This window comes from Artemia sp. Qi Xiang Cuo, chromosome 16, assembly GCF_049724085.1.
Source record: "Artemia sp. Qi Xiang Cuo chromosome 16, ASM4972408v1, whole genome shotgun sequence".
NCBI classification, from domain to species: domain Eukaryota; kingdom Metazoa; phylum Arthropoda; class Branchiopoda; order Anostraca; family Artemiidae; genus Artemia; species Artemia sp. Qi Xiang Cuo.
The window spans coordinates 55,897,248-55,914,940 of NC_142809.1; the positions used below are offsets into that span (position 1 = coordinate 55,897,248).

At 36.2% G+C, this 17,693-nt stretch overlaps 1 protein-coding gene across 1 annotated transcript in view; it reads right to left on the bottom strand.

The window, feature by feature from the left end:
* The window catches only part of LOC148943114 (ras-specific guanine nucleotide-releasing factor 2-like), a 441,376-nt gene that overhangs the window by 252,024 nt on the left and 171,659 nt on the right, over positions 1-17,693 (bottom strand). Inside the window, exon 8 of the mRNA XM_089102441.1 lies at positions 1,446-1,639. Within this exon, the coding sequence (XP_088958567.1) occupies positions 1,446-1,639 (194 nt within the window). The remainder of the gene's footprint in view (positions 1-1,445; positions 1,640-17,693) is intronic.

Below are 17,693 nucleotides of genomic sequence, written 5' to 3' on the forward strand. Positions count from 1 at the left end.
TTTTGGTTTTAAAAAAGGGGTATGGCTCCTCTCGTATTCGTATTAAGTGGAAGAATCAGTTTAGTGATTATAATGTTAAGTTATGTAGGGGGCTGAGACAAGGAAGCATTATTTCTCCTTTGATTTTCAATATTACTGTTTCGGGGCTATTTGATCAAATTCAGTTGACTTTTATTTGTGGTAAAGGTTATGTTCTGTACGTGGATTGCTTACGCAGATAATTTACTCCTTTTGAGTCGATCACTTCATTCACTTCAAAAATGTAGATTTTTTAGCAAGGGTTCCTAGTGAGCATGGACTTCGTTTTCGCCCTGAAAAGTGTCAGTTTTTAATTCTTGGTCCTAAGGCTAATGATCTCGTTAATTCAGAAATTTCTGTTCGTATTTATGATAGTATTTTAAAACCTTTGGAATCTTATTTATATCTTGGTCCTTATGGACCAAATTTAGCTCTATGCCGTGCTTCTATTTCTAAAGCAGTTAAAAGTAGAATAGCGTCTAGTTTCGGGGCAGTAATTTGTCTTCGCGATCTTCTTTCTCAGAAATCACTGGCTCGGGTATATAATACAGTCGCTTTGTTTTTTCATCGCTTCTCCCGTTTTTTAGAATTAGTAATATTGCGCATGTAAAAAACACATTTTTTAATTTTGCTAAGTTCCTTTGCCGCTTTTCTAAATTTGAATCAAATACTTTTTTAATGAATGCATATAAAATAAAAAATCCTGTTGATGTTTTGGAGAAAAAGCAAAAGAATTTTTTATCCAAATTAAATATTTTTTCTCATAATTTATATAGAGCTGTGCACGAAGCTTAATTTATTTTATTTGATTTAATTTTTGAATGAAGTATTAATTTGTGAAGTGTCATGGAATGAAGTGTTAATTTTTGTGGTAATTTTGATTGAAGGCCTTTGCGTATTTGTTGTTATATAGTTTAAAATAATTTTATGGCCTGTTGATTAGCGGTTATTATTTTTATTTATTTCTTTTTTACTCTTCGTATTCGGAGGAAATAAAAAGTTTGAATTGAATTGAATTGATACACGCGTTCTATTCAAAATTTCACTCTTAACCTACCAATATAAAATCTTTCCTTTATTATCTTGGAGGTTTACAAACTTCAAGGTGCGAGAATTTAGGGTACAAAAAATAATTCTTAGTAAACCCACAGATGACCATAACTGACCATATGTCCGGTAAGTATATATTGACTTGGGACTCTATAGTGAATATTACTGCACTGAAAAGATTAATGCAAATAAATATTGATGAGATTAGGCTTAGACTCAATGTTATATTATAGAATTTGTCCTCATGTAGCCTACATTTTCCACCATCAGGACCAATTTGAATTCTTATCGAAGAGCACAAAGCTTAGCATCCACGTTACCAGTTCATAAAAAGTAGAAAATTTCATTTTCTCGACTAACGAAGGAAATCATATTACCTGATGCATTGGATAAGTCAGAAAATTGTCCAGTGATCGTCCTTGGCAGGTTGATTTATTTTCTAGTCGCGTAAGGAGTGCTGAGAAAGCCGTGCTCTGCTTACATTCAGTCAAGACTTGTAGACTAAAGTGGTGATTCCGCACATACTCTTGGTATATATGAAGCATAGGAAGCAACATGTCAAACAGATCTCCTAGGGGGAAAAACACTGAAAATAATTCTATATATAGGATTCTTTTTAAGGGTCAACATTTCCTTTAAGGATCCAATTTTTAAAGTTTTACCGAAAGCAAAACTTTAAACGCTTACTATAATAGATTACAGTAAAGTGCTATTTAGTGCCGTATTTTTGTAAATGTCACTTAAACTTTTGACAAGTTAAAAATTAAGTTATTAAGCATTTGAGTAAAAACTCTATGGGCAGTACCATTTAAACGCAACATCATTCACGTACCACGGTATAATATAATAATATTAGACGTTTGATAAAAAACGAAAAAATAAACAAAATAATTAAGTAACGATGGAAGAGATAAGGAACGGTGGAGGAGAATATTTCGGACAGGACCTCTGTCGGACCTCTGTCGAGTCGTCCTCAATGCTTAACACAGAGATAGAACACAAAAATAACGCTAAACTTTTAAAGTAAACTCTAACAAGACAGGAAAGACACTGAAAAATATTAAATATTAAAAAATATAAAAAATATTATAAATATTATTTAATATAAAAATATTAAAAAATTAGGATGAGCATGAATTCCGTCCTTGCGATTAACTGTTTACTGCCCTGATATTTGTAAAAATGGGTCAATTTATCTTGGGTCATCAATGGGTCATTTATCAGTTTCATTATTTTAATTCAATTAATTCAATTTAAATTAAATTCAATTTAATTCAATTTAAGTTTTGGTGGTTCATGGATTGGTCATGCACCCTTCGGCTGACTTTACTTTAGAGCCTTTATTAAAAAAAATCATTTTTCATGCGAATGGCGTTACATTCAAATACATCTAAAGAGCACCAAAAACAGGAAGTGTTGCAATGACGTTATGCACTACATAAAAGGGGTGCACGTGTAACTGAATCTATGAAAAAGAGCTTCTCTGCTACTCAACCCCATTAAACTGAACCCTTTGTGCAATTGAACCCCCGTTTAACTCGACCCAATTTAATTGAACCCTCGTGCAATTAGACCCCTGTGCAACTCAACCCATTTGTAACTCAACCACATTTGACTGGACCGTCGTGCAACTGAACCCCCGTTGAACCGAGCCCCGTGCAACTCAACCCCATTTAACTAAACCCTCGTTTAACAAGGCGGCCGTTTAAATCGACCATCTTTTGACTTAATCCTTATGTAACTCACCCTTATCAAAATTAAGGCTTGTCTCGCTGAACTCAACACAAGACCTATGAATAAGTTTGAACTAGTAGGATTAGAAGCTCAAAATATACTTCTTGCTTTGTTAGGAGTTTCTAACTTATTTTACCCATTTGGGCAAGCTAAACTAATTTGGACCAAAGAGAAAAGACCGGCAGAGCCGCGATTGCAACTAATTTCTGTCACTGGTAGCCAATGAAAACGCTCCTCTTTCAAGATACTGCTTGCGTATATCTTTCCGGGCATGGCAGAGTTAATAATTACCCTGTTCAACGTTCAAGTAGGACTTTATCCAGTTTCCATCTAAATGACCAGATTTTGATTTCTTTCCAAGTATTAGGTCAAATATTATGATTATGTTTTTTAAATGTGTGAGTGGGGAGCAGGGAGGATCGTTGAATTTGGGCATCAGAACAGCTTTTTCTCCGGTCGGGCTTAAATTTGCATAGAATGTAGTCTTTAGTTTAGGAATACATCATAGGCTGCGCAGTAGCGCTGTCTAAGTTAAGAACGATGTTGGCACAATGTATTATTTATTTTATTTTTTTCAGACCAGGGCCCTTCGATTGAAGTAATTGTCGTAGAAACTTCGAAAAGAGCTCATTTGATTGGAAATTGGAATGGCTAGTGTCCTTTTCAATAGTCAAAAGTGCTTGGAAGGCAACTAACACCCCTTCCACGCCCACCATTGCCCCAAACACATCCAATCAAAATTTTGAGATAGTCATTTTACTCAACGTAGTTGATTTCCTGATAGAAATTATGTTTTTGAGGAGGACACTCCCCCCCCCCCCCCACAGCCCTCAGGGTAAGGGTTGTAAATTATTCTCGGGGGACATAGAAGGTTTTTATAGAAAGCTTTGTTGTAAAAACTTCAAAAGGACTCATTCGATAGGAAATTTAAAGGGCTAGTGCCCTTGTTAATAGTCGAAAGTGATTGGAGGGCAACGTAACCCCCTCACGCCCACCTCTTCCCAAATTAGTCCAATCAAAATTTTGAGATAGCTATTTTGTTCAACGTACTTGAAAGTTTTGGAAATTAGGTCTTTGAGGATGATAACCCCCTCGGTGCCCTCAGGGCAAGGGTAATAAGTTAAGCCCTGGGGGAATATAAGGTTTTTATTGAGAGCTTTGTCGTAGAAACTTGAAAAAGGGCGCATTCGATTGGAAATTCAAAGGGCTAGTGCCCTTTTAATAGTCGAAAGGGATTGGAGGGCAACAAACCTCCCTCTCACGTCCACCTTTCCCCCAAACACATGCAATCAAAAACTTTTGATAGCCATTTTGTTTAACGTAGTTTAAAGTTTGGAAACTAGGTCTTTAAGGATAACACCACCCCCCCCCCCCCTCCACACACACACACACAGCCCTCAGGGCAAGGTTTGAAAGTTAAACCCTGGGGGAATATAAGGTTCTTATAGGAAGCGTTGTCGTAGAAACTTCAAAATGGACTTACTTGATTGGAAATGGTTAGTGCCCTTTTTAATAGTCGAAAGTTACTGGAGGGTAGCTAACCCCCCTCTCACGCCCACCATTTCCCAAAACACATACAATAAAAATTTTGTAAAAGCCATTTCTTTCAACCTAGTTGAAAGTTCTGGAAATTAAGGCTTTCAGGATGACAGCCCCCCTCACAGCTCTCAGGGCAAGGGTTTTAAGTTATGCCCTGGATTCATATGAAATTTTTACAAAAAGAGTTTTCGTAGAAACGTCAAAAAGGGCTCATTCAATTGGAGATTGAAAGGGCTAGAGCCCTTTTTAATAGTAGAAAGTGATTGAATAACAACTAACTTTCCTCTCACGCCCCAAGCATATCCAGTCAAATTTTTAGATATTCATTTTGTTCAACATAGTTGAAAGTTCTGGAATTTAGGTCTTTGAGTATGACAATTCCCCCCCCCCACCCACAACCCTCAGAGCAAGGGTTGTAAGTTATGCCCTGGGGGCATATAAGGTTTTATAGAAAGTTTTGTTGTAGAAACTTCAAAAAGGGCTCATTTGATTGGATATTGAGAGGGCTAGTGCCCTTTTTAATAGTCGAAAGTGATTAGAGGGTAACTAACCCCCCTCTCACGCCTACCATTTCCCCAAACACATTCAATCAAATTTTTGTGATAGCCATTTTGTTCAACGTAGTTCAAAGTTCTGGAAATTATGTATTTGAGGATGACAAACCCCCTATAGCCCCCTGGGCAAAGGTTGTAAGTTATGTCCTGGGGGCATATAAGGTTTTTATAGATGGCATTGTGGCAGAAACTTCAAAAGGGGCTCATTTAATTGAAAATTGAGAGGACTATTGCCGTTTTTAATAGTCGAAAGGGATTGGAGGGTGACTAACCCCCCTCTCACGCCCACCATTTTCCCAAACACATCCAATCAAAATTTTCGGATGACCATTTTGTTCAAAGTAGTTGAAAATTCTGGAAATTAGGTCTTTGAGAATGACACTCTCCCCAGAGCCCTGAGGGCTAAGGTTGTAGATTATGCCCTGGGGGCATATAAGGTCTTTACTGACACATTTGTAGTAGAAACTTGAAAAAGGTCTCATTCGATTGGAAATTCAAAGGGCTAATGCCCTTTTTATTGTCGAAAGTGATTTTAGGGCAACTAGCCCCCCCCCCGCAAGGTTGTTTTGGGATGGTTTATTTTTTAATACAATTTAAATAAAAAACGTTACAGTCAATATAAATAAAATAAAACATTCCAGTGAGCGAACCTTTTTAATAGTCAAAAGTTATTAGAAGGCAACTAACGCCCCTCTCACTCCCACCATTTCCCCAAACACATCCAATCAAAATTTTGGGATATACATTTCGTTCAACGTAGTTGAAAGTTCTAGAAATTAGGTATTTGCCAATATTGTCGTAGAAACTTCAAAAAGCTCATTCAATTGTGAATTGAGAGGGCTAGTGCAATTATTAATAGTCAAAAGTGATCGGAGGGCAAATGCCCCTTCACGTTTATCATTTCCCCAACTCCGATTAACATTTTGATGTATCCATTTTGTTGAACGTTAGTTGAGGGTCCGGAAATCATGTTTTGTGTATGACAACCCCCTTATAGTCCTCAGGGCTAAGGTTGTAAGTTATGCCCTGGGGGCATATAATGATTTTATAGAATTTTTTGCCGTAAAAACTTCAAAAAGGGCTCTCTCGATTGGAAATTGAAAGTGTTTTTGCCCTTTTTAATAGTCGAAAGTAATCAGAGGGAGAATCGCCCCCCCCCCCCCGCCCATCATTTCCCCAAACATTTTCGGTCAACATTTTGGTATGGCCATTTTGTTCGACGTAGTTGAAAGGTGTTGAAATTATGTATTTGAGTATGAAAACCCTCCTCCAATAGCTCTCAGGATAAGGGTCGAAGGGTCGTAAGTTATGCCCTTGGGGTATATAAGGCTTTTATAGAAAGTTTTATCGTAGCTGCTTCAAAAAGCGTTGTGAGTTATGCCTTGGGGACATATAGGGTTTTTATAGAAAGTGTGGTCATATAAACCCCGGAGGGGGCTCATTTGATTCGCAATCAGCCGGTCTTGTGCTCTTTTTAAGAGTCAAAGTAATCAGAGGTCACCTACCTTCTCCACCCCACACACACGTCGTATTGTCCCGAAATGTATCTAACAGAAATTTTGAGATAGCCATTCTATTCAAAATAGTCTAAATATCATATAAGAAGGGTTTGGGGGTTGAAACAAACGCCACAGATTTGGGGCAATGGTTGTAGGTTCTGCCCAGGGGGTATTTAAGGTTCTTATGGAAGGGATGGTTGTTTAACTCTAGAAGAGGCTCAGTTTTTCTCCCTAAAAAAGACTATGTCAATATAAAACGGACAGAAATTAATCAAAAAATCTTTTTGCACAAAATAAGTTGTTTTTTTTTAAAGTAAAGAACTCCATTAAATCAAAAAGGAAAAAAATAGAATCAAATAATCTAACAAGCATACAACTACCACAAATCAGTATCAATAAATAAATGAAAGCCAAAACAAACAGAAATTAAAATAAGTCAAACTCAAAACGAGTAGAAATTAATCTCAGTAGGGTTCTATACCTATGCTTTCTAAAGCTAGAATATAACTTTATTGAAAAAATTCTTTTAAATTTTTTCTTTTATAACTTTGAGCAATAAAAAATCAATTAAGATTTTAAGGAATAAATATCAGCATATTTATATTAAACTGGCAATGGACATTTTTTCAGTAAATTTAATTGATTTTTTTTCAGTAAAGTGCAAATTATATTCTAGCTTATACAAAGGTTTGGAACCCTACTCAGATTAATTTCTGCTCGTTTTCAAGAATATTAGAATATTAGAATATAGAATATTAATTTCAAGAATATTAGATTATCAGCACTAGAGAAATAATATAGAATAAGGGAGACTTATCAGTGTTTTCAGCTCTTTTTAAAATTTCCTAGAATTTTTTTCAAATAAACTTCTACTATTAATTTAAATAATAACTATCGTTCTTGAATCAGCATTAACGGCAAGTTTTTCATTGTGAAATAGTGTTTTTTTATGTATCTTTAACATTTTAGCCAGTATGGGCTTTCTCTGTACTAAGGGGCAGGAATTGCTGCAACCATGATCTTAAGTGTGTTTGGGCTCTGGGCATGATTAGCTCAGCTAATATTTGTAAACTGTGTTCTGTGTGGCTATGGCCCACAGGCTTTTTGTAATAAATCTTTTCTTATGCAAATATATAGGACAGAAGGATAAATTGTTGTTTTTTAGATAGGGGGAATAGTTCTACATCGAAGTGGTATAAAAGAAAAGACACAACAGAGTGAACCAACAAATAATGACCATTTCATTCGAGTCAGCTTTTGTCACCTCAGAGGAAATACATTTTGTAGTTATATTATAGATTTGAAGAGGGTTGAGCTGGGTGGGGTTGGTTTGAATGGGGGTTAAGTCAGATAGGTTAGGGTTAAACGGAGGTTAAGCTGAATGACGGTTGAGTTAAATGAGGGTTGAATTGAACAAAAGGTAAGTAAAATGGGGGTTGAAACAAATGGGGGTTGAGTTGTACAAGGATTGAATTACATGGAGGTTGAGTTGAAGGAGGGTTGAGCTGAATATCGCTGAGGTACACGGATATTGAGTTGAGTGACGGTTGAGTTCACGAAGATTAAGTTTTACGGAGGTCAGTTGCACGGAGGTTCAATTTAACAGAAGTTGAGTTGCACGAGAGTTCAGTTACACCAAAGTTCAGTTAAAGCGGGGTTAAGATTAAAGAGGGTTCAGTTAAACGTGGGTTCATTTGCACATGAGTTTAGCTGTAAATTGGTTCAGGTGCATGATGGGTCAAAAAGGTGGAGGTGCAGTAACCATGGGGGTTCAGTTGTACCTAGGATCAGATGCACGTGGATTCAATAGCAAGAGGTACAGTTACACGAGGGTTCCGTTGCAGTGGAACCTATAAAAAGTTATGTGTTCAGACAATATTTTCCATTAATATAAAGAAAAGCCTTGAGGATGACCAAAAAAAAATACCAAGCAAATGGCCATTTAAGATTCCTTGAGGTGCACACACGTAAAATTCGAACAACAAAATCTAAATACCACGAGAGGGGCATCAGGATCATAGAAATGTTTTGTTGGGGCATAGCCCGAAATCGGTTGGAAACCACCAGTCTTCACTGTCAAAAATAACAAAAATTCATTTTTTGCTATTTCCATAAGAAATAGACTTGAGATAGTTACCCATTTTTTTCTCTCTGGCAAATACGTTCATTTCACAGGATTTAAAGAAAGTAAATTATAAAACTACCATGCATATTAACACTGTGGCCTTCGTTGAGAGAACTAATGGTAAAGTACACTGGATAAGAAGTAAAATATTTTGTGCTCATAAACCACTATTTGCAGTGCAACATCAAACGTGCAGATTTAGGAACGATTTGAGCTAAAAAATGTTATAAAAGTGCTCACATGAGCAACTCTTTCATTGTGAAAGTTTCTCGACTCGAGCAAGGTTTTATTCATGACTAAACCATTCTAGTTGAAGCTTTGTTGCATTATTCACTTTTGCAAAATTCAGGTCTTTTCATTGCATTGCAAGCTCACTTTTTTTCTAATCAAGGGATATTTTCATTGATTTGTTTGTTTTATTTTCTACTTGTAATGGTGTAAGAAAAAATGTTGCCTCTCCCTCTGTATTCTAGCTTGCATTCAAAGTTCTTTTTTTCGATTTTGTCTTCCTAGTTTTCAGTCTTCAGATTAATTTTCAGCATCAGTTTTTAGTTTTTTGTTTTCACTATATTCCAATTTATCTTCTCAGTGATTTTTATTTTAGTTTTCATTTTTCAGTTTTGACCTTCTGTTTCTAGTTATTATTTCTTATCACTGTATTCTAGTTTACATTCCCAGTCTCCTTATGATTTTTAGTGGCTTGTTAGCTCTATCTGTAGTCTAGTATCATTGTATTGTTAGACCAGTAATAAGCTAACTTTCTGGGCCCAAACACTCGTTAGCAGTGCTTGTTAAAAAAAAAATTCTAGCATGAATAAATGATTCCCGGTTGAAGTTGAAAGTCATCAATGTAACTGTTCTGAGAAATGTTACTACTGTTTTCTTTAACTTTGATTAGCCTAATATTCAGATTTTTCTATTGGAGTTTTGACGAATATAAAGCTAGAAGACCATCGAAAAAAATACCATACCGACTGTTACTTTGACTCCATGCCTTTTGTTATTTTGAATTGATCAAGATGTTTTGTTTTCTGCGCAATTTTACAGTGGAAAAGCAATTCGAAAAAGGACTCTTTTTAGTCCAGTTGTGTGGAAGAATGCAATAATAAAGAGATGTTCTTTTGACTGAGCAAACCATCAACTTTTCTTTTGATTCTTTACGTGACAACACTGTTTGACGCAGTTACTTGCCCAAGAAGTTTAAATAGGCTTCTACAAAATCTCTATCACCGAATAAAAACAAAATACAAAAAACATGGGTCAATTTGATAACGAGCAAAGCCATGACTTGGTATCCAAACGAGTGAAGTCCAAGATATGGACTTCAAGTAAAATTCTGATTGTAGTATATCATTTTAGTTTCAAGTCAAAAGACAGTTCAGCTATCGCGTTGTATTTTTGAGTTCATTATATAAAGCCTGTCCTAAACGCATACTTCTTATAGAACGAACGATATTTTTTTTGAATTTGTTGCAACAAATCGTTAGGTTTAATTTGCCAAAGTTACGGAGTATGCCATTAATTGGAGGTTTCCTTAGGAAGGGGGAAAGGGAACTAGAAGGTTCAGACCCTCAGAAAAACTCTGAGGTGCATACCTGTACTCCAAGCTTTGCTGAAAAATCAGTATATTGCCAATTGTAATAGCCTATTTGGTTCTTTGACAAAAAAAATGCCGGAAAATTAGAACTTATTACTTCTAGAAGCGCATGTGCAGAAATATTCTCAGATTCGATGTTTAGCCCCATGATCCCCTTTCATTATCGAGAGAGCATTTTAGCTGAAAAAATCCAACCTTAATGCTACCAAAAACCTAGTACATGATAATAAAAATAATCATTTTTGATTTTCTATAAAAAAATTCCCTGAAAATAACAAGTTTACTATTTCTAAACGTGCATTAATGCAGTGGTTGCAAAACAGCTTGAATGAATAAAAAAGTACGAGGCAGTCTAGATATGATTTTCTCCCCTGTTTTTTTTTTTCGAGCCATACAGGGGAGTTTATATTGAACTGTTTTTGTTTCTATTATGAATTTATTGATTGAATAAATTGACTGATTCATTAAATAAGATAATTAAAAAATAATACAATCTGTCTTGTAAAACCTTTCCTTGACATACTAGAAACGACCGAGGGCAAACGAACAGAATTGCAAACTCATTTGCGCCTATTTCGTCAGTACATTTTTTTGTGTTTTTGTGTTTTGACCTTTTTTTGTGTTTTTTTTGTGATTGTTGAAGTATAATAATTTCGTTTTAATTTTTGAGATTACTGTTTTTATAACGAATACAATTACGACAAAAATATTGATTTATTATTATGGATAAAAGGCAGCACGTTAAGCGGGTCTCTGTTTTCCCAGATGTATTAACTTTTTTAAGGATTTATAATTAAATTCTAACGAAATCAAGAAATTTTGTTGTAATTTCAGTGTATCATATTTTTTCAAACTACCATTTATACAAATATTTTATTTCAATTCCCTATATTCAAATGATTAAATTTCCCTTGGGCAAAATATTGTTTTGGTGAGATGTTTATTCGGTTAGAAGTTGATTTAGAGACGTTTGTTCACCAAAATTTCCTTTCGTGTGAGTGTATTTAGACAAACTATCCATTTGGGAAATGATTTCTTTCTAAGTTCGGCGAAAGTACTTGGAATATCTTTATTTGACTTGTGTATATTATAGCGAGAATCTTGCAGGATTTGTTCACCAAATTTTCCTACCGTGTGATCATATTTAAACAGACTATCCATTTGGGTTTTTACTTATTCCCAAACTCATTACAAAGCGCTTAAAATATCTCTATTTGACTCATATATATTATAATGAGAATCTTGCAGGATTTGTTCACCAAAATTTCCTTCCGTATGAACAAATTTAAACGAACTACCCATTTGGGAAATTGCTTCTTCTGAACTTACCTGAAAATATTTCTGTTTGACTTGTACATAGTATAACAAGAATCTTGAACGATTTGTTCACCTAAATTTCCTTTTGTGTGAGCATATTTAGAAAAACCCTTCATTTGAGAATGATTTCTTCCCAAGCTCACAAAAAAGTACTTGGAATATCTCTATTTGACTTGTGTATGTTATAACAAGAATCTTGAAGGATTTTTTTTTCAATTTTTTTTGTTATCAAAATTCTCATCCGTGTAAGCATATTTAGACAAACCCTCCATTTGGAAAATGGTTTCTTCCCAAGTTCCAAAATAGTACTTATAATATCCAAGGGCGTAGGCAGCATTAGGCAGCATATTGTCTAGGGGGGGGGAGTCGATAGTTTGATGGAGTTTTATCAACTGCTTTTTACAAACCATCTGCTTTTACAGCCATACCTAATGTAATTTTGAAGGTCTCGGGGGGGGGCAGCTGCGCCCCTGCCCCCTCCCTACGCCCATGATAATATCTCTATTTGACTTGTGTGCTTTATAAAATTAATCTTGAAGGATCTGTTCAACAAACTATACATCTGGGAAATGATTTCTTCCCAAGTTCCTGGAGAAGTACTTTCAATATCTTTACTTGACTTATGTATAATATAAAGATATTTTAAGGGATTTGTTTACCAAAATTTCTTTTGGCGTGAGCATACTTAGATGAACTGCAAGCGTGCCCTAAGGTAGTATATTGGTCCCTAGGCTTTTCGTTCGTTACATAAATGACATGGCAAATAACCTTGCGACACCTCTGCATTACTTTAGCGATGTCACCATGATACATATAGTCATCCCAGAACATGAAGACCCAATTCAAGCGTCCCTGTACATACAGAAGAATCTTTTGGAAACCGGAAAGTGGCCCTGGATGCCTGGATTCAAAAAATTTAAAACCAAAAGAGCTGATGATATCCTGATTGAAAGTATCATGCATACACCCCACCTTCATCATCATGAATGTAGCTATAAAAAGAAATTAACAAGCCTCGTCTCCCAGGAATCCCCTTCTCCACAGATGTTTTGGAAAACCTAAATCGGACGAGAGCTTCTTGCGCATGAAAGCTGGGGATCACCCTTTGTCGCAGAACCTTCTACCGCTCAGCTTGATCATCCAACTTTATATCTTGCATCGGACCTATCGCAGAGTATGATGCTCACTGTATCATAGGCAGCGCAATAGCGCTGCCTAAGTAAAGAGAAATGAAAATGTGGTGAAAATTTGGTGAAAATGTATTATTTATTTATTTTTGTTTGTATTAGACCAAGACACTACGTATCGAAGGAGTTGTCGAAGAAACTTAAAAAAAGCTCCTTAGTTTGGAAATTCAAAGGGCTAGTGCCCCTTTTAATAGTCGACAGTGATTGGAGGGCAAATAACCCCCTCCAAACCCCATGAAGTTCCCAAACACAAACAATCACAGTTTTGAGACAGCCATTTTGTTTAGCGTAGTTAGAAGGTCTGGGTATTATGTCTTTGAGGATGGCAACCCCCGACAGCCACCGGGGAAGGGATTGTAAGTTTTGCCCTGGAGGAATATAAGCTTTTTATAGAAAGCGGTGTCGTAAAAACTTCAAAAGGGCTCATTCGATTGGAAACTGAGAGTGCTATTGCCCTTCTACTAGTTGAAAGTGATCGAAGGGCAAATGCCTCCCCCCACGCTCATTATTTCCCCAAACACTTCGGATCAAACTTTTGAGATAACCATTTTGTTCAACGTAGTTGAAAGGTCTGGAAATTTGTCTTTAGGGATGACAACCCCAATTGCCTCCAGGGCAAGGCTTGTAAGTTAAGCCTTGGGGACATATAAGCTTTTTTTTTGTATAAAGTGTGGTCATTTAAACTTTGGAGGGGGCTCATTGGATTTGTAATCAGAGCTCCTGTGCCCTTTTTAAGCGTCAAGGCGATCGGAGGAAATCTATACTCCCCCCAAACACACAAGTCGTATTGTTCCGAAATGCATATAATAGAACTTTTGAGATAGCCATTTTATTTAAAATAGTCCAAATATCATATAACAAGGATTTTGGGATTTAAAAAAAACCCAGAGCCTAGAGGCAAGGGTTGTAAGTAATGCCCTGGGGCATTTAAGGTTTTTATTGAAGGGATGGCTGTATAAACTTTAGCAGAGGATCACTTGGCTGCAAACTCGAAGTTATAGTTCGCTTTCAAGAGTCAAAAGTCATGGAGGACAGCCCTTCCCCCCCTCCGACTAGCCCTCTTTTCATCAAATGAATCTAATTAAAATTGTGAGAGCGATCTTGCTCAATATAGTCCAAAGGACATTAACAATGCCTCTAGGGATGACACAACACCCCAGTGCCCTGGGGATAGGGTTTTAAGTTGTGCCCTTGGGGCATATAAGGTTTTTATGGGAAGGGTGGTCGTATAAACTTTAGAAGGAGCTCATTTGACTTGAAATTGTAAGTTATAGTGTCCTTTTTAAGAATCAAAAGTGATTAGAAAGAAAACAGCCCCCCCCCCGACGCTCATCATAGCAATTTTGTTCATTGTAGTTGAAGCGTCCGGAAATTATGTCTTTGAAGAAGACACCCCAACCCCCCCATCTCTCAGAGCAAGGGTTGAAGTTATGGCCATGTGGTATATAAGGTTTTTTATAGAAAGGGTGGTTGTGTGTACTTCGGGATTCATTGGATTTGTAATCAAAACTTCTAGTGCCCTTTTTAATAGTCAAAGTGATGAGAAGGCAGCTACAACCCCCCCCCCCACACACACGTCGTGTTTTCCCAAAATTCATCTTACAGAAATTTTGAGACAGTCTTTTTTTTTCAAAATAGTTGAAATATTTCATATTTGAATATGAAATAGTTCAAATAGTACAAGGCTTTTGGGGTTGATGCAAACCAACAGAGTCTGGGGGCAAGGGTCTTAAATTATGCCGACGGGGCATTTAAGGTTATTATGGAAGGGATGGCTGTTTAACTTTAAAAGAGACTCTTTTTGTTGAAAGTTGGAAATTCGAGTTCTTTTTTAAGAGTAAAAAATGATGCAGGCCATTTAGCCACCACCCTCTCTCCGACAACCCCTCTTTTCACCAAACACATCTAATTGAAATTATGAGAGTGATTTTGTTCAAAATAGTCCAAAGAACATAAATAATGCCTCTAAGGTTGGCACAACCCCCCAGCGCCCTGGAGATAGGGTTGAAAGTTAAGCCAGGAGGGCATATAAGGTTTTTATGGAATGGGCGGTCGTATAAACTTCAGATGGAGCTCATTTGATTTGAAATTGGAAGTTATTGTGCCCTTTTTTGAGTCAAAGTGATTTGAGAGCAACCACGCCTTAGTATCATTTTCCTTAATATCTCCAATCAAAATTTGGAGATAGCAATTCTGTTCATCGTAGTTGAAGGGTCCGGAAATTATGTATTTGAGGAATACAACCCCTCCCCCTAAAGCACTAAAAAAAGGGTTGTAAGTTATGTCCTGGGGACAAATAAGGTTCTTATAGAAAGTGTGGTCGTATATGCTTTGGAGGGAACACATTGGATTGGTAATCAGAAGTTTTACTGCCCTTTTAAGAGTCAAAGTGATCATAGCACAGCTACTCCCCCCCCCCACACACACGTCCTGTTGTCCCGAGATACATCCAATTAATATTTTGAGACAGTCCTTATATTCAAAATACTCCAAAGATCATATAACAAGGCTTTTAGGGTTGATACAAGCCACCAGAGCCTGAGGGCGAGGGTTGTAAGTTGTGCCCCAGGTGCATTTAAGGTTATTATGGGAGGGATGGTTGTATAAACTTTAGAGGTGGCTAATTTGATTGAAATTAGAAGTACTAGTTCCCTTTTAAGAGTCAGAAGTGATGTAGGTCAACTAGCCCCCCCCCCCCCAAACTATCCCACTTTTCACCAAACCCACCTGATTAAAATTGTGCGGTGGCAATTTTTCTTAAAATAGTCCAAAGAACATATAACAATGCCTCCAGGGTTCAAATATCCCCTAGAGCCCAAAGGCAAGGGATTTAAATTATGCCCTGGGAGTATACCCTGGGGGCATATAAGGTTTTTATAGAATGCGTGATCATATTAATTTCAGATGGGTTTCATTTCATTTCAAGTTGGAAGTTTTAATGCCCCTTTTAAGAGTCAAGTGATTTAAAAGCAGTCCCCCCCCCCCACGCCCATCATTTCCCAAAACAAACATCCAAACAATGTTTTGAGACTTCAATTTATTCCAGCAGTGTTGGAAGGTTCAGTAATTATGCGTTTGGGGATGTGACCCTCCCACACCCCGAGGCCTCAGGGCAAGGGCTGTAATTTATGCAATTTGTTCATTGTTTACAAAAAGAATATGTTATTGAGAAAAGGTATTCATGTTTGACTTTTACTTTCCCAAACTTCGAAGGGTATTAAGTTGAGTGTTTCAGGATCGGTTGAGTGGAGTGTTGACCTAAATCAAAGAATGGTGTGTGTATATGGGTTGTCAAACCCCTTCCCAGGTGTAACCCAAGGTTGTAACTCAGGAATGACACAGTATATTAATTTGATATTTCCAGAAAATGATAAGAGAGATGAAAAATTGACCAAAAAGGCAATATTTGCACGCTACTACTACTACAACTACTGCTGCTTCTACTGCTACCACAAGTACTATTACTATTCCCGCTACTATCACTAAAACTACTCTTTCTGTAGCGAGTACTACTAAAGCTGAGGATATCAAAAAAATATCTGAGAAAACGTTAAGGGGAAAGTTAAACTAAATAAAAACATAATATGTGTATACAGATTTCTGATAAGGGCGTATCAGCAATGTTTTTGGAACGGCTTATCATATCAAGAGGAAGCTCTAGAAGATCATGAGTGGAAGGTTCAGTCGACCAAAAGGCAAAATGTACCACCTACTAATGTTATTAATACTGCTACTACTACTGTTAGTACTGATAATAACACACTATTACTACTACTACTGTTCCTCCTGCTACCACTACTACTATGGTTCTAGTGGAATTAAGACTACACGTATGAAGGTGAAATTCGAAAGAATATTGAGGGGGAATTTGAACTAAATCAAAGCACATTATGTGCACTTAAATTGTCAAAAGTTCGTATCTCGAGAATTGATTTGAGTATTAAGTTTGAACTCTCAGAGAATAATTAAAGGGGAAGATAAACTGACCAAAACACAATATATGCACAGTACTACTAATAATACTACTACTGTAACATTTACTAGCTCTACTACTACTATTACTATTGCTCCAACTACTAATTTGATACAGCCATTTTGTTCAGCATAGTATAAAAGTCCAGCACCAATGTCTTTAGGAATATTGGGCATTTCCATCCCCCCTATTATGCAATAGGGCCATTATGCTTTAAAACTAAATGTTACTTTAAAGTAAATGAAAAGGCATTGTGAGAACGACAGGGTGTATTAAGTTGAAACTTTTGGGGCTACTACTGTTGCTACTTCTAATCTTACAATTTAAATAAATGAAAAGAGTGTAAGTGTATCCGGGTTGTGAAATACCATGGATAGAATCTTTTGGAAATGATATTAAGTCTTATTTTTCAGGTCAACTTCAGAAGCTATAAAATTAAATTTAAAAAATTGCTTTTGTCAGGGTTAACAATTATTAAAAAAGTTTCTCCAACACACAATTAGCTATCCAAACTATGGATTCGTTATAGAAAAAAACGAAAAGATGTCAAACATTAAAAATATGGAAAAGACTATGTCAATAAAAAACGAACAGAAATTAATTTAAAACTTTTTCCGCAAAACAAGATTTTCAAAGAAAAGTAAAGAGCTTCATTAAGCCAAGAATGAGCATAAATAGACACAAATAATCTACCAGGCGTATATACTACTGCAAATCACTATCAATAATTAAATGAATCTCAAAACGAACAGAAATTTCGATAAATAGCCGAGTCAAACTCAAAACGAACATAAATTAACATGAGTAGAGCTGACACCCCTCATGCCCTCTCAAGACCAGAACATAGCTTGCACTTTACTGAAACAAAATATGTTTTAAATATTTTCACTTGTTTTTACTTTCATAAATAAAAAATTATCCAAAATTTAAGGAATAAATATCAATGTATATCAATATAACTGACAATCCACGGTTATTTTTTTCAGTAAAGAACAAGTTATTATAACATACACGAGTCAAATAGAAATATTTCAAGCACTTTTAATGAGTTTGGGAAGAAATAATACCCCAAATGAAAATTTGGAAGGAAATTTGGTGAA